This window comes from Archocentrus centrarchus, chromosome 23 (genome assembly GCF_007364275.1).
Source record: "Archocentrus centrarchus isolate MPI-CPG fArcCen1 chromosome 23, fArcCen1, whole genome shotgun sequence".
NCBI lineage: Eukaryota > Metazoa > Chordata > Actinopteri > Cichliformes > Cichlidae > Archocentrus > Archocentrus centrarchus.
In genome coordinates this window covers 19,863,211-19,877,688 of record NC_044368.1, presented here as the reverse complement: position 1 = coordinate 19,877,688, position 14,478 = coordinate 19,863,211, and the positions used below count along the sequence as shown (strand labels likewise).

The 14,478-nt window shown below is 40.2% G+C and overlaps 1 protein-coding gene across 4 annotated transcripts in view; it reads right to left on the bottom strand.

Moving 5' to 3' along the window:
• Window positions 1-4,833: 4,833 nt before the first annotated feature.
• The window catches only part of LOC115773248 (DENN domain-containing protein 5B-like), a 95,511-nt gene continuing 85,866 nt past the window's right edge, over window positions 4,834-14,478 (bottom strand). For 3 of the 4 annotated variants that reach the window (XM_030719826.1, XM_030719827.1, XM_030719828.1), the window contains 5 exons: window positions 12,754-12,941; window positions 12,159-12,241; window positions 9,323-9,449; window positions 8,737-8,911; window positions 4,834-8,229 (listed from right to left, as the gene is read on the bottom strand). In XM_030719826.1, coding sequence (XP_030575686.1) covers window positions 8,046-8,229; window positions 8,737-8,911; window positions 9,323-9,449; window positions 12,159-12,241; window positions 12,754-12,941 — 757 coding nt within the window. In that variant the 3' untranslated portion in view covers window positions 4,834-8,045. The remainder of the gene's footprint in view (window positions 8,230-8,736; window positions 8,912-9,322; window positions 9,450-12,158; window positions 12,242-12,753; window positions 12,942-14,478) is intronic. The other variant, XM_030719829.1, reaches the window with a different exon arrangement.

The following is a 14,478-nucleotide window of genomic DNA, read 5'->3' as shown; positions in this document are numbered from 1 at the left end:
CCACAAATATGTTTAGAACTACAAATAAACTTCATGAAATAACTTAATAACTTTAATGCCTTTCCTACACCCACATTACATAGATCAATCCGGTATTGTTTGATGTTAGAATATCAAATTTAATGAAAACACTGTGGGGTGAGTCTGCTAGCTACATTCAACCCTCCTCCTTTATCTGAGCCACTGTTGTCAGCTTGTGTAAGAAAACTGGCTGTCGGCTGTCTCAAAGGTTGATAAAGGCCGAAGCGAGGACTGGGGATGGGAGCGGAGGGAGCGGGTGGGCAGGCTCGGTGTTTGAGTGAGGTTCGGGGATTGGAGGGTGGAAGGTGGAGACAAAGTGAGGTCTGGGCGATACCAAAGCGTACGAAAGGACACGGTAAGAAGGCTTTATGTACACGGAACACGGTGTATTTCGATATAGCGACAGCGGTGGATTTCGCTGTCGCTATATCGCTATATCGCTTTATGGGGCAAAAAAAAAAACAATAACAAAAAAATGTTAAAAAAAAAAAAAAGAGTTGGCAATACTGAGCCCAACTGACGTCCAGTTGTTTTTACGCGGTTGTTCCGGCTGTCGGCACTAACCTAGTGATAGTGACAATTCAGTTTGGAGCGGCACATGAATGCTTTAAAAAATTTGAAAATTGAAAATACGGGAAAAATACGGGAAAATAAAAATGCGGGATGACGCCGGGACAGAGGGGTAAAATACGGGAATTTCTCGGCCAAAACGGGAGACTTACTAATTAATACTAATTAAATACAAATTAATAATTACAAGTAAGAGTCTGCATGCATTATCAGCAAAGTTTCAAAAAATTAAACTATATTAATTTAAGCATTTCCAGAGCAAATGCCATCTTCAACCCAAGCAGCTAACACTATGCAAACATCAGTGTCATCAGAAATAAAGGATTTTATTATTTGAAATTCCATTAAAACACTCAAAATGTAGAATTGGATTGGAGCATCCTTTAGAGTTACAACAATGACTGAATATGAAGTAAAAAAAAATATGAGCCTTATTTTTGCATTTGTTGGCCTAATCTGTAATTGTCTGTTCCAAATCTCTTCAAGGTCTTCTTGGTGGAAAAGAAGTTTTGCACACCCACTAAGTCTGTCATGCAGATCCTCCAGCTGCAGTTTTTTTTTTTTTATTAATGCCTGTCATGCGGTCCAATTTGATTTAAAATGGGCCAAATAAGTAAAAACCACTGAATAATAACAGACATGATCTTTAACAGTCAGAAAACATTCACTCACACACACACACACACACACACACACACACACACACACACACACTATATATATATACATATATATATATATATACACATACAGTATATGTATATACACATATATATATATATATATATATATATATATATATATATATATATATATATATATATATATATATATATATATATATATACATACATATATATATATATATATACACATACAGTATATGTATATACACATATATATATATATACATACATATATATATATATATATATATATACACATATATATATATATACACATATATATATATATACATACATATATATATATATATATATATACACACACACACATTCAGGGGCCGTGCTCTTTCCCCTTTTTTCTCTTTTCTCCTTTTTTTCCTCTTTCTCTCTCCCTTTTTCTTTTCTTTCTTTTCTCTTTTCTCAGCCTGTCAGCTCTGGCACAAATATATGAATGTGAATAATAACTCAAACAAATAAAAAGAGTCAAACACTAAGAAGAGGAGCCTATAGAGAATCTATAGAGCTCATATTGAAAGAGCAAATATGTATGTATATGTTTGGCACAACAATGCATTCAGATCACAGTTCTGCTTACAAGATCTGACAGACATGACAGACTAAAAAAAAAAAAAAAAAAGTCAGAAAACATTCACGTCCTTATTTAATGAGCGACCCATTTACAAAAAGATGAACAGCCTGAACTGTTTTAAGAAAAATAAGAGCAGCAATATATTCCAATTTTTCCACATTTATTAAGTTTACTGTATTTTACACTTCAGTCAAGTTGATCTATGAAGTCACATGTCATTACATGTAGAGTTTTTAAAGTAAATAATAATTGTATTTTAAGACAGTTTGACTCCATGTGTTCACTGCTGTTCAGTAATGTATGCATCACATCACCACAGCAGACACAGTAGCAGTGCCTTTATTGTAAAATAATCAGTCATTTCGCCGTAATTTTCACACTTTTTTAAAGTAAAAACTATCTGCAGTAAGACTTCTTGAGTATTTTAATTTTATTTTTTATTCCAGGTTTTCCAACATTAGGAGAATTTTTATTTCCCTGCTGATTTTATAATAGTGTAAGAGTGGCTGTTCTAAACTGATCAAATGTCTTTAACTATGGATTAATAAAGAATTATTAAAAACTAATAAAAATGACTCAACTTGTAAAAGCAGCATTACTATCTAGTGTTCACCAAGGATGTAGAACACTGAGCTGCACTGATGACAGCTGAGTTTGAGTTTGAGTAGTTTAGAGGCCAGAAATGTAACATTATCAGTAAGACCTGTGCTGCCTGAGCATATTAAACCTGTGTGGCTTTATTAATAACATATTTTTTCCTTCTAACTGGCTTCTTTTGTTCCTTTATTTTCCACTGTTCCTCACTCTCTGCATTTTGTGTGAACAACATTTTAAATGTTCAGAGTTACGTGCCTGAGTACAGAGGATCTATCGCACAGTTCTCCACTGTCTTTGTAACAGACTCTGAGGAGCACCTGGAGAACCTGCTGCAGTTCCCCCAAAGGAGCTGATGGTGAAGGCAGTCTACTCTCAGGCCTCGACATGCTTCTAAACTCTCAAACTGTTTACCATTAAACACCTTACAGTCAGCCCAACTCAGGTGGTGTCACTGTCTGTAGCACAGGGTTTGATTTTGGACAATGCTGCTTAAGTGAATCTTCAAATTTCTTCAGAACTTTAACCTTTTAAGACTGTGCTGAGAAATGTAGATCTCGTGGCTGTGGTCAGCATGAAAAAGGAATCAGTGTTAAGGTCATATAAAGCAGTACAGTGCTTTGAATATGCTCAGAAATGTCCTTTACATTTTATTTACATCTGAATATATGGCATGATGGTTCTACATCATTATGTATACTTGCACCACTAAAGTCCATTTTCACTTCATACATTTTGTCTTGGCGCCGAATAGAATAGAATAGAATGCCTTTATTGTCACTATACAGAATGTACAATGAGATTGGAGGGCCACTACTGTTCAGGCTACTCCTGTAGAAAGTGAAATTTTTCTAAAATGCAAAATAGAACTTCTAAAATATACAGAAATTGAAATAGAATGTATAAAAATATATACATATACTAATGAAGATGGTGATTATTGCACTTTGTGAATGAAAATTGCACTAGTTTGGATATTACACAATATAGGGGTGATAGATATGTTCAGTATGAATAATATAATATTGCACAGAGATGTGGGTATTGCACAGTTAGAGTGGGTGAGTGTGTGAGTTCAGGGTGGTGATTGCTCTGGTGAAGAAACTGTTCTTGAGTCTGTTTGTTCTGGCTTTGATGCACCTGTAGCTCCTGCCAGAGGGCAGCAGGTCAAACAGGTCAAAGCCAGGGTGTGAGCTGTACTTGATGATATTTTTGGCTCTGCTGATGCAGCGGGAGGTGTAGATGTCCATCAGGGAGGGGAGAGGGCAGCCAATGATTCTCATACTGTGATACAGTATGTCAGCAGGCTCTCAATGGATGAGCGGTAGAAGGTCAGCAGCAGGTTTGAGTCCAAGTTGTTCTTCCTGAGGACCCTCAGGAAGTAAAGTCACTGCTGAGCCTTCTTGATAACAGCTGTGATGTTATCTGACCAAGAGAGATCAGCAGAGATTAGGACACCAAGAAACCTGAAGGTGTGGACCCTCTCCACATGCTCACCATTGATATAGAGGGGGGCTGGGTCCGTCCTGTTTCCTGAAATTGATGATGATTTCTTTGGTTTTTATGGTGGTCGGTGCAGGTTGTTTTCTGAACACCAGGTTTTCAACATCAGGACCTCCTCTCTGTAGGCTGTCTCATCTCCCCTTGAGATGAGTCTGACCACTGTGGTATCATCAGCAAGTCTGACAACGAGGTCAGTAGGACACTTAAACCTCTATGTTAATGTGAGTGGTTCTTGCATATGGCCTGCTGTGTTTTACATGACAGGTAGGTACAGTCTGCTAATTTGCAGTTAATTTCTTCTTTGAAGCCTGCAAATTCCAGCCTCATTCCCTCTTTAACTTCCTCCTTAAATTTTGAGAGGTCACCCTTCACCTCTTTTCTGAGCTCTCGGTCTTAGTGAGATTTGTGAACCCCTCGATAAGCATATGAAGTTGCTTGGGTTCGCCATTTTCCTCCTCTGCTGTTCTGTCTTCAATCTTCAAACAATAATTATTGTACAATATAAAGCGCCTTGAGGTGACTGTTTTGAATTGGTGTTATATAAATAAAATTGAATGGAATCTCATGGACTTCTTGTTCTTTAGACATTGTGGTTTTCCTCAGACTTCTCTATTTTTGTCTCCTACTCTTTTTTCATGTCTGTTTTAGACATGAATTTTTCGTCCTTTGATAGTTTTAGTGAAACTAATATTCACAACATAACGTGATTATGCACTAAAGCTGTCTCTTATTTTAGCTTTTTCTGCACAGAATTTTTAGCAATATTGACTGATATGAAATACTTCATATGCCTAGAAAATGTTGCTTATCCTGTAAACTGAAATGTAGGAATATATTTGAGCAACACCAAATGGAACCTCTACCAAAACTTTGCAAAAGACTTGCAAAGCATTTATGCAATAAATTATATCAGAATATAGCCTATTTTTTCCCATCCAATATCTTATCCAGCAATACTGAGTTTGGAACTGGTGCATTCCTGGCATGAAATATATTTTATGTACATACATATACATGTTTTAGACCTGGGTGTTTTATTGAAATAGGCATAATAAATATCAGAACAGTCAGTCCAAACAATAACATAAAATTCTATTACTAGGGTGGATCATCCTCTTCCTGATGTCTTCCCTGGAACCATCAGAAAACAGTCTGTACATAAAGAAACCCAGGAGAAGGTGGAGGAATCCATTTCCTGTGCTTTGGAGCTGTGGCTAGTCCCACAGGTGAGTCAGCAGGGGCACAGAAGGTTAGAGAACTTTAAAGATGCTTAAATCTCCAGTTACTCCACAAGCTTTGCCACCATAAAACACCAGTGCAGCTGTCAGCCAGTCATCAGTCAATATAAATTAAAAATACAAGAAGTCAAGATGTCTGTCAGAAATTCAGTTCTGGAAACAACAGAAATACTAGACTGCAACTTTGTTCAGATTTTGTCCTAACAAAAAAACAAACTGCCATCTATAATCCATTAGAGGGCCATGTGAATACACCTGAGGCTAAACTGACATCATGCACTGACAATATTCATACCAGAAAGAGGCAACAGTCACAAAACCTCTAATGCCACCAAAGTTCAAAAGAAGATAAGACGTTTTCCAAAGATACACATCTCCAGACATTTCTTCTTGTTGCTGCCAAGAAATATGCAAATTCTGAATGCATTGGAGGAAGTGAAAAAAAATGCTGCACTCCTTCACAATGTATTCATGGAATACAGGAAGCTGTTAAGAAGATTAACATTTCTGTTGTAACAATGTAAAATGCATCAATTTTAAGCCAGGTATGAGGAGATTATACTGGAACCCTCTTTTAAGGAGCAAAGAGCTTAGCTTAGCAAAACTACTGGAAGCAGAGGCTAACCTGGCTTTATCTAAACACACAGACACACACACTGTGTGCGTGTGTGTGTCAAAGTTAAATCTGGTTTATTACAAAAAAAGTAAATGTGTATAAACAGAATGAGATCATTTGTGGTAACATTAGATATTTGTTAGCTAACAGCAGCCAGGACTGTTGTGGCTGTTCTACATGGGACTGAAAATATTATAACAGGGTTTCTCCTTTGAGAGGATAACTACACATTTACAAGAATGAAGACAATTTGTGTTACCTTACTCAACAAAAGTGTGTGCACCTTCCTGTTATTTCTGGCTACTTGCTTTGCTTATGTTCACACTTAAAAAATTGTTAAAGATATTTTTATTACTATTCTGGTGTTTTTCTTTTAGATGGAGGACAAAATCTCATTTTGTATGCACATAAAAACCCTTCATAATGCTGCACGGAGTTTTGGGTAGATGGATAAACAACTATCAATATCCATCTGTGACAAATGGGTGCTGTCTTGTTTATGGCACTGCCATTTTGTGGAGCGGAAACCACAAATGATTTATTTATTTCCAGAACAATTTCATTATGTCTGCTGTATGATGTGAATTACAGTATGCAGACCACCATATCTTCTATTGATTTAAAAAAAACAAAAAAACAAAAAAACAAAACATTTTACTGTCTTGTGTAAACTTTTAATAATTTCCAGGGCTTTCATTCATAAATTCCATACTTAAATTGGACCCTTTCTGCTTTTCCTTAATTTCTGTCATATATATTGTTACTGTACTATATTAGGTGGCTCCATAGCATAGTGGTTTACACATGAAATATCCCTGGTTTGAGATCAGAAAACGACAGATCCCTTGGGCGCTGTGTCAGGAAGGGCATTTGGTGTTTTTTTGTTTGTTTGTTTTTTAAAGAAAAATCTTCACATATGTGGAGCCATATGCTGCAGCGACCCCCTGTGAGCAGAGCAGCTGAACAAAGCTTTATATGTTAAATATTACAAAAAGATTCAGGCTGCTTGTCATGGTCCTGTGTTTCTGATTTGGACTTTCAAGTTTTGTTTTGATTCTGGGTCCAATATGGATTTTGCAGTTTTGGTACATTTTGTATTATAATTCCTGATTTGGTCCATGATATTTATATCCCTAGGGTTAGTTCTGTTCTTGGGTTCTGGTTTGATTCATGGGGACTGCTGATGTTATTGCCTGACTCCCTGATGTTTCTGTCTGGTTTCTGGTTCTTAGTCCTGGTCTCTGTATTTAGTCATTTCCTGTTTTACTTTGACAGTCCTTTGTATCTTGTGCTCTATATTCAGTTTTGCTTCCTTTATCTTGTTTGTTAAATTTTGTTCTGCTGAGCTCCTCGGTGTGCACATATATAGTATCTGTTTGCTCAGTTCTCTGTCATGTCGTCATCATTACTCCTGCCTGCTGAGTGCTCTCCTGTTCTAATGAGTTTTGTAATTTGTCCTGCTGGCTCCCGTCATACGTTTCCCAACTAACAAAAGCTGATGCACTAGGATCCTAAAACCTGCCTGCCACGGTGCTATCCCTGACACTGCTCATACTTTCACAGTGAGCTGACTTCAGCTCAATTTAGATGTCCTTCCTTTCAGGCAGCTGTACTTCAGTACACTGAGAGAAGGCAGAAATATGCTGTTAATCACTTTAGCATTGCTGTTTTAGTCCCACATCCTGCAGCCCGAAATATACATTGAAGCACCAACATAGATTAATTCACTGCAGAAAATGCTTTGCTTTCTTTTGATTAAACACCAAGGTGATCAACTCTTTTCCAAGTCTTTCTGAAAATGATTTAGGACATGATATATTGCTCCAGCAGTAAACAGTGACCAGGGATCCAAATAGGGACACCAAAGTGTAGAATAATAGTCAGATTTCAAAATGTACTGAACTATCAAAGCCTCGGTGCTAGGCAGGAAGTCCTTCTAAAACCTGATATGTGTCTAGAAACATGTGCACAGTGATGTAAAGTGATGTATTAGTTTATCAAGTAAAATACAACCTTGGTCTGGAAAAGTCTTTAAAGTCACAGGAATTGTGAAAATGGTGCATTTAACTTCTCTGATGAAGTAATAAGCAATGAACTGGAACTTACATCTTTGGTTCCTAAATTGTCTTTTCAATGTTTTGCCCTCCAAACTTTATAATCTCAAGGCCAATTACCTAACTACAGTGAGCAAGAGAGGAAGACAGCGTAATTGGAGCAGCCCATCAGGACTAAAGGTTGATGCCTTTGACCAGTGAGGCTTCCAGTGTGATCGGGAAGTCGTGCAGCGTCTCAAGGACGCCAATAAGAGCGCTGAGCGCGCAAGTGTCTCTGAGCATTGCTGTGTCCTCATACATCTGCAGGATCACCGGACATTCCACAAGCAGGGGGAGCCACTGGGGCAGCAGGCGATCTCTGAAGACAGAGTAGAGCAAACAATTTAATGTGTGTAGTGTGAACAGAATTAGAGAAATGGTATTTGGAGTAAATAGGTGTGGTTAAATTATGTACAATAAGAGCAGTAAGCAGTTATGTAAATATGTGTAGCACCTGTTCCGTTAAATCAACATAACACTTCTGATAGCAGCTGTAATGTCAGTGTTTTTTTGGTTTTTTTGCATTTTTTGGCCACAGCAGCTTTTTCGTGACAGTGGAGAGAGACAGGAAATGGGGGAAAGATACAGGGGAAGACACACGGGCAAATCAGCGATGGGCCGGGACACGAACCCGCACTCTGCACCGCAACGCAGAGTGTGTATGTGGTCGCCGGCTTCACCACTGAGCCACCCAGGCGCCCGTAATGTCAGTGTTTTTAATGTTGATTTTTGATCAAATACTCCCATATCAAAAAGAGGCTATAAGACCCTCTGTGACAACCTCTGTCACAGAACAATTAGATTCTTTCATTCTCTGGACACTGACCTGGCTCCGAGGCAGACCAACAGCTGGAACTTTCCGTCCTTGCCGATGTTCCTGGAAGTGGAGTTGATTGCGTTGAAGTAGCGACAGAGTGACTGACACGTTATCCCCAGGGGCTCTGTGGTCTCCTGAAGGTATCCCAACTGGTCAGCTGACTCCATGTAGGCAACAGCTTTCTCTGTAGTGTTTGGGAGGAGCATCACAGACAGACAGCTGTTGGTATGTACATTAGTTGACTTTTAAAGCTCTGTCTGCTTCCTTACACTGTTGCTCAACAAACTGAGAACACTGGGGTCCAACTATATTTTTCAACAGTGTCTGAAGGTTGCATTGCAGATTCATCAGAAAGCCCACTCAGATGTGACAAAAAGGAAAAGAAATGCAAATACTGTATAGTCCTTCACAAGCATTTATAAAATCTATTACACATGAAAAAGGTATTAAATTCTTACTTTAGTGGAGTAAAAAGAGTAACACTTTATAGCGCAATGAGCCCATTATTTTCTTCCCATAAATCACCTACAGTGCAATGGGCCAAACTCAACTTTCTCTGTATTAGCAGTAGAGAGTGCTATCTTTTGACACTCACCCACAAAGTCCCACACAAACACAGTCTTCTGGAAGAGCCTTGCAGATTTGAAGCCATGATGGAAGAACTGTTCCAGAGCCGCAACCAAGCTGTTCTCTCCACACAGCAAAACAGTCAGACTGCCTCTCTGTGCAGGAGAGAACATATCAACACACAAAACTCAGATGAGCAGAAAATCACTGAGCAAATGTTGTTCAGTGATGCAACACAAGATGTTTGTGCTTCACAGTTGGTGAATTATTCTCTGTTATTTTATTAGTCTTTTACTTAGAACTAACTAGCACACGTGTGTACAGTATGTGCAGATGTACAGTTTTTTTGCTGCAGCTAGCTAATCAAGCTTGCTTGGATGAGACATTACCTTGGCACTCCACCCTATTGGCTAAATGTGGTCAATTGCTCCAAAAACACCCAGATAGTCAAAATAAAAACAAACAAACTAATGCTGAGGCTTCAAAATTCAAAGTTCAAAACCAATGGATGACAGCGCATTTGTCCAGCTTTGATCTATGGATTTACACCAAGAGCAAAAACTTTGAAGCTGGCATAACCCTCATTTTTTTCCTATTCCAGCTGAAAGTGATCCAGTGTGTTGTGACAGATTCTCACAGTGCTGAGGAGAAATTACTACAGCTTTTTGCAGGGAAAGTGCAAAGGGAGATTTCTGATTAGTTTAACATACATCTTCTGCTGCTCTACCTTGGACACATCATCAGTGTTGTATCCTGGCTTCATTGGGTGTTTCGGGTCTTACAACAGACACCCTGTGCCAGGTGACCTGAATGGGGTTGATCAAGCCCCAGCCTATGTCCAAGTGGCTAACTATGTCCCCCATTTCTCCCCCCTCCTTAGCCACAGCCATCTCGAAGCCTTTTCCGCTGCCTCTACATTGGTTTTAATAGCTGACCTCCTGCTTTGCCCTGTGATGCCCAGGGTTCCATAGGCCTTGTTGAGTGAGTGGCCTGCAAACCCCTGACAGCCCACCTCCACTGGCATGCACATGGTTCTCCACTCTTTCCTGCAGCAGTCCTCCACCAGCTCCTGGTATTTTGCCCTCTTCCTCTCCTGTGCCTCCTCCATCCTGTCCTCCCAGGGCACTGTCAGTTCCAAAAGGATAAGCCGTCTCATGAAGCTTGACACCAGGATGATGTCTGGTCTCAAGGCAGACCGGGTGATGTAAGATGGAATTTTTAGTTGTCGATCTAGAACAACTGACATCACCCAGTCCTGTGCCATGGAAAGCAGGCCTCTTGGGCCACTCTTGGGTCTAATCCTTGGCTCTTCACCTGCCCTGACAAACCTGATAGTAGTGGCCATACCTTTGGTGGGTCTACTATCCCCATTCCCTTTCCTGACTGCCTCTGTGATGGGCTTGAGGACCTGATCATGCCTCCAGCAGTAACGACCTTCATCCAGTGCCTTGAAGCAGCTGCTCAGAATATGCTTGAGGGTCCCTGGCCTTGAACAGAGGGGGCAGGCTTGCATTTCAACTTTGCCCCATGCAAATAGATTTGATGGGCTGGGAAGAACATCATACACCCCCTGAATCAGGAACTTAATCCACCGTGGATTCCATTTCCAGATGTCCTGCCAGGTCACTTTCCACTTCATCGCCTGCTCCCACCTTGTCCAAGCTCCTTGCTGTCACATGGCCACTGCACTGGTCCACCGCTCCTCCTCCTCAGTGGCACGCACCTCCTCCTGCAACAGTCTGTGCCTTTCCTTCCCGCCGATCGTGTTGAGTTGTATTGATGGTACCCTGTCAAGCCCAGCTCTGCCCCGAGCCACCCCCCCAAGAAGCGACTTGTGCTGCAAGCAAGCCTCTGCCTGCTGTACTCCCTTTGCTGCCTTCCACTTCCTCCCTGTCCTGACAACAATAGCTGCTCCTGACACTTTGCTGTCTCTTGAGTGCCTATACTGTAGGTGTTCTCTTGAATGAACGAGGATGAAATCCTCCCTGACAGAACTGAAGGGAAGCCTTAGCTTGTTATTATTCCCATAAAGAGTGATGCTGCATAGGCTACGTGGCAGGCCCAGCCATCTACTTAGGTAGCTGCTCACTTTGTGCTCAAATCTCTCCACCACTGTCATGGGCACCTCATAAATGAGCAGAGGCCAAAGAATTCTTGGCAGGATTCCATGCTGGTATACCCAAGCCTTAAATTGCCCCAGGAGACCAGACTTTTCCACTGCTCTCATCCACCCATTCAGCTCGGCACAAGTTGCCCTGATTGAAAGTGTGTCTTTCAGACTACTGTTGAAGACTTTTGCAAGGCTCTTCATGGGTTTTTCTGTTATCATCAATATCCGATCTCCTCCTAGCCTAAAATGGAATCGGTCTGTGATCTTTCTTTTCTTCATAATCATCAATCGGGATTTGGCTGGTTTGAAACTCATGCGTGCCCAGCCCATGATCTTTTCCAACCCCTGGAGAATCCACTTAGCTTCTGGCACCATTGTGATTGTCACCGTGAGGTCGTCCATGAAAGCTCTGATTGGCGGTTGTCTTGTTTTTGACTTACTAAGAGGACCAGGGCACTCTGGTTCCACAGACTTCACCAGCATGTTCATTGCTAGTGTGAATAAAATCACTGAGATAGTGCACCCTGTGATTATCCCCACTTCAAATTGATGATTAGCATCCTCTTTTAAGGCCCTGTGATTTGAAAGATCGACTCTTTCAGAATCTGTTCTCTCTGCATTTGTAGTAAGACAGCTATAAAACATAACTTTACTGACTAAAATATAATGAATGCTCTCTCTAAAAAAGTCAATTCTACTCAGAATTCAGAGCCAGCACAGCAGTGATTATGTTCAGATGCTTAAACTCACTGACCTCTTTCTCTGGTTTGTGGAAGTGTTTGATTATGTTGTTCATTGCCTCTCCGATGCCCTCTTGGATTTGTGCTGAAGTAAGCTCTGGAATCAGGAAAACGGCCACATCAGCAAAGATGGCTATAGACTTCCAAATTCTGACAGTCCTATTAACTGTCAGCTTACTGCTATTGCAGTGGTAATAGTTAACTTGTCTATAGCTACTCTTCCTGGGAATGTGTACTTTTTTGTGATGCAATGGGAGTCACAGCTTTAAACCACTATGACCACTTTTAGCCACAAATTTTATGAATTATCTAATTTAATTCATGAAACATAGAAACATAGAATGTGATGTTGCTGTGAGAAGTTACTGAGAGGTTATTAAGCCTTAAAGTTTCCAAACAGCTACCTCAGAAAGGGTTTCATGAATTCATTACACATAAAAGATTCAACAAAATCCCAACTAATGAAAAATATTTATGGAGCTTTCTAAAGTGTCTAGTGAGGTAATGGATAATTGAGGATTGACACACAGACAATCTGTTGTAACTACTGTGGATAAAATCTATTTAAAACACTGCATTTCAAATATCACAACGTGTGGTGATACTGACTGGTATCTCGTCCAGTCAGTGATGTGATGCTGATGCGTCTGCCCTGAGAAGGTGAACGCTGTAGTGGGGGCGTACGGCAGACCCTTGCAGAGTCATCCTCTCCACTGGGCAACACTAGTTCCCCGATTAGGACCCTCTCCAAGCTGCCGTCATCCACAGTCTTACCAAGCCATCGTCCGCATGGGAACCTGGAGGACAACAAAGTACTGAGGTTAATTCAAGTAATTTCAATTTTATTTATATAGCACCAAATCACAACAAACAGTCGCCTAAAAGCACTTTACATTGTAAGGTAAAGACCCTACAATAATTACAGAGAAAACCCAACAATCATAACGACCCCTTGTGAACAAGCACTTGGCGAGAGTGAGAAGGAAAAACTCCCTATTAACAGGAAGAAACCTCCAGCAGAACATCTGCCACGACTAGTTGGGGCTGAGGGGAGAAAGAGAGGACATTAGACTTCTGTTTTGTTCTTTCATTTTTTCATGTGATTTTCAGGGGAAAGATTGTATATTTGACTTAATGTCAACAAACAGATCTTACAAACTAGTACTGGGTGTGCATCAGAGTCCAGAGATATACTATATACCGTATTTTTCGGACTATAAGCCGCTACTTTTTTCCCACGTTTTGAACCATGCGGCTTATAGCCCGGTGCGGCGTTTCTGTGGATTTTTCTTTAACCACCAGGGGGCTCTTTAGCAGGATATGAATCATGGGACGTCAAAGTTGGAAATCAAAGAAGAAAGCGCCAACAAGTGCTAGCAGCAGGCACAAAAGAGATTTTTTTCAAACTCCCTCATCATGGAAACCACAAAAAGAACTTCCTATGATGCCGCTTTTAAGTTGAGGGCTATCGACCTGGCACTACAGGAGGGAAATAGAGCCGCTGCACGTAAGCTCGGCGTGAACGAATCAATGGTGAATTGACTTGTTATAACTCAAATTTGGGGTTGTCTGTCCCCCTCTGCTGAGTGCCGAGTAATTGTGGAAAACCGAGAGCGGCGGAGATACCAGCGGCTTATAGCCCGGTGCGGCTTATATATGTACGTTTCCAGTTTTTTCCAAAAAATTTGTAGGTGCGGCTTATAGTATGGTGCGCTCTATAGTCCGGAAAATACGGTAAATGTGTATGTAAATGTGGTTCAGCTACATGTGTCATGGTCTGGGGTCCTTTAGAGCCCGTGTGTTTTGTTTTTGCTTAATTTTGTCTGTTCTGTTTAGGGTTCTGGTTTGGTAGATAGGTAAACACAAAATATGCATATTCAAAATACACACATCGTATCAGCCAGTTTGTATTTGTGGCGGCGCCAGTGAAAAACGGCAGCGGCTGCGGACACCCATCTCCCCTATGTTAGTCTTGCTTGTTTCTTCTCTGGATGGCTGTTCCGAACAGAATTTCGTTATATTGTGATGGAATGTCGTTATATAACTTGTTGTATATTGATTAATTTTTGTTGTATGTATAATGACAATAAAGTTCTATTCTATTCTATTGTATTTTTTGTATCTTCATACCTTGCTCTGCCTTTCTCTCTGATGTTTTATAGGCTTTATTTATATAAGGGCTTTAACATAAAAACACATGTCTGTCTTTTTATGTTAGTGAACTTATACAATATTATTTTCTTCCTGTGAAGCCCTATGAATATTTACATTCAGTTTTCAGCTACACAAATAAAATTTACCTCATCTGTCATGTGTTCCAATATTGTCAGTGAG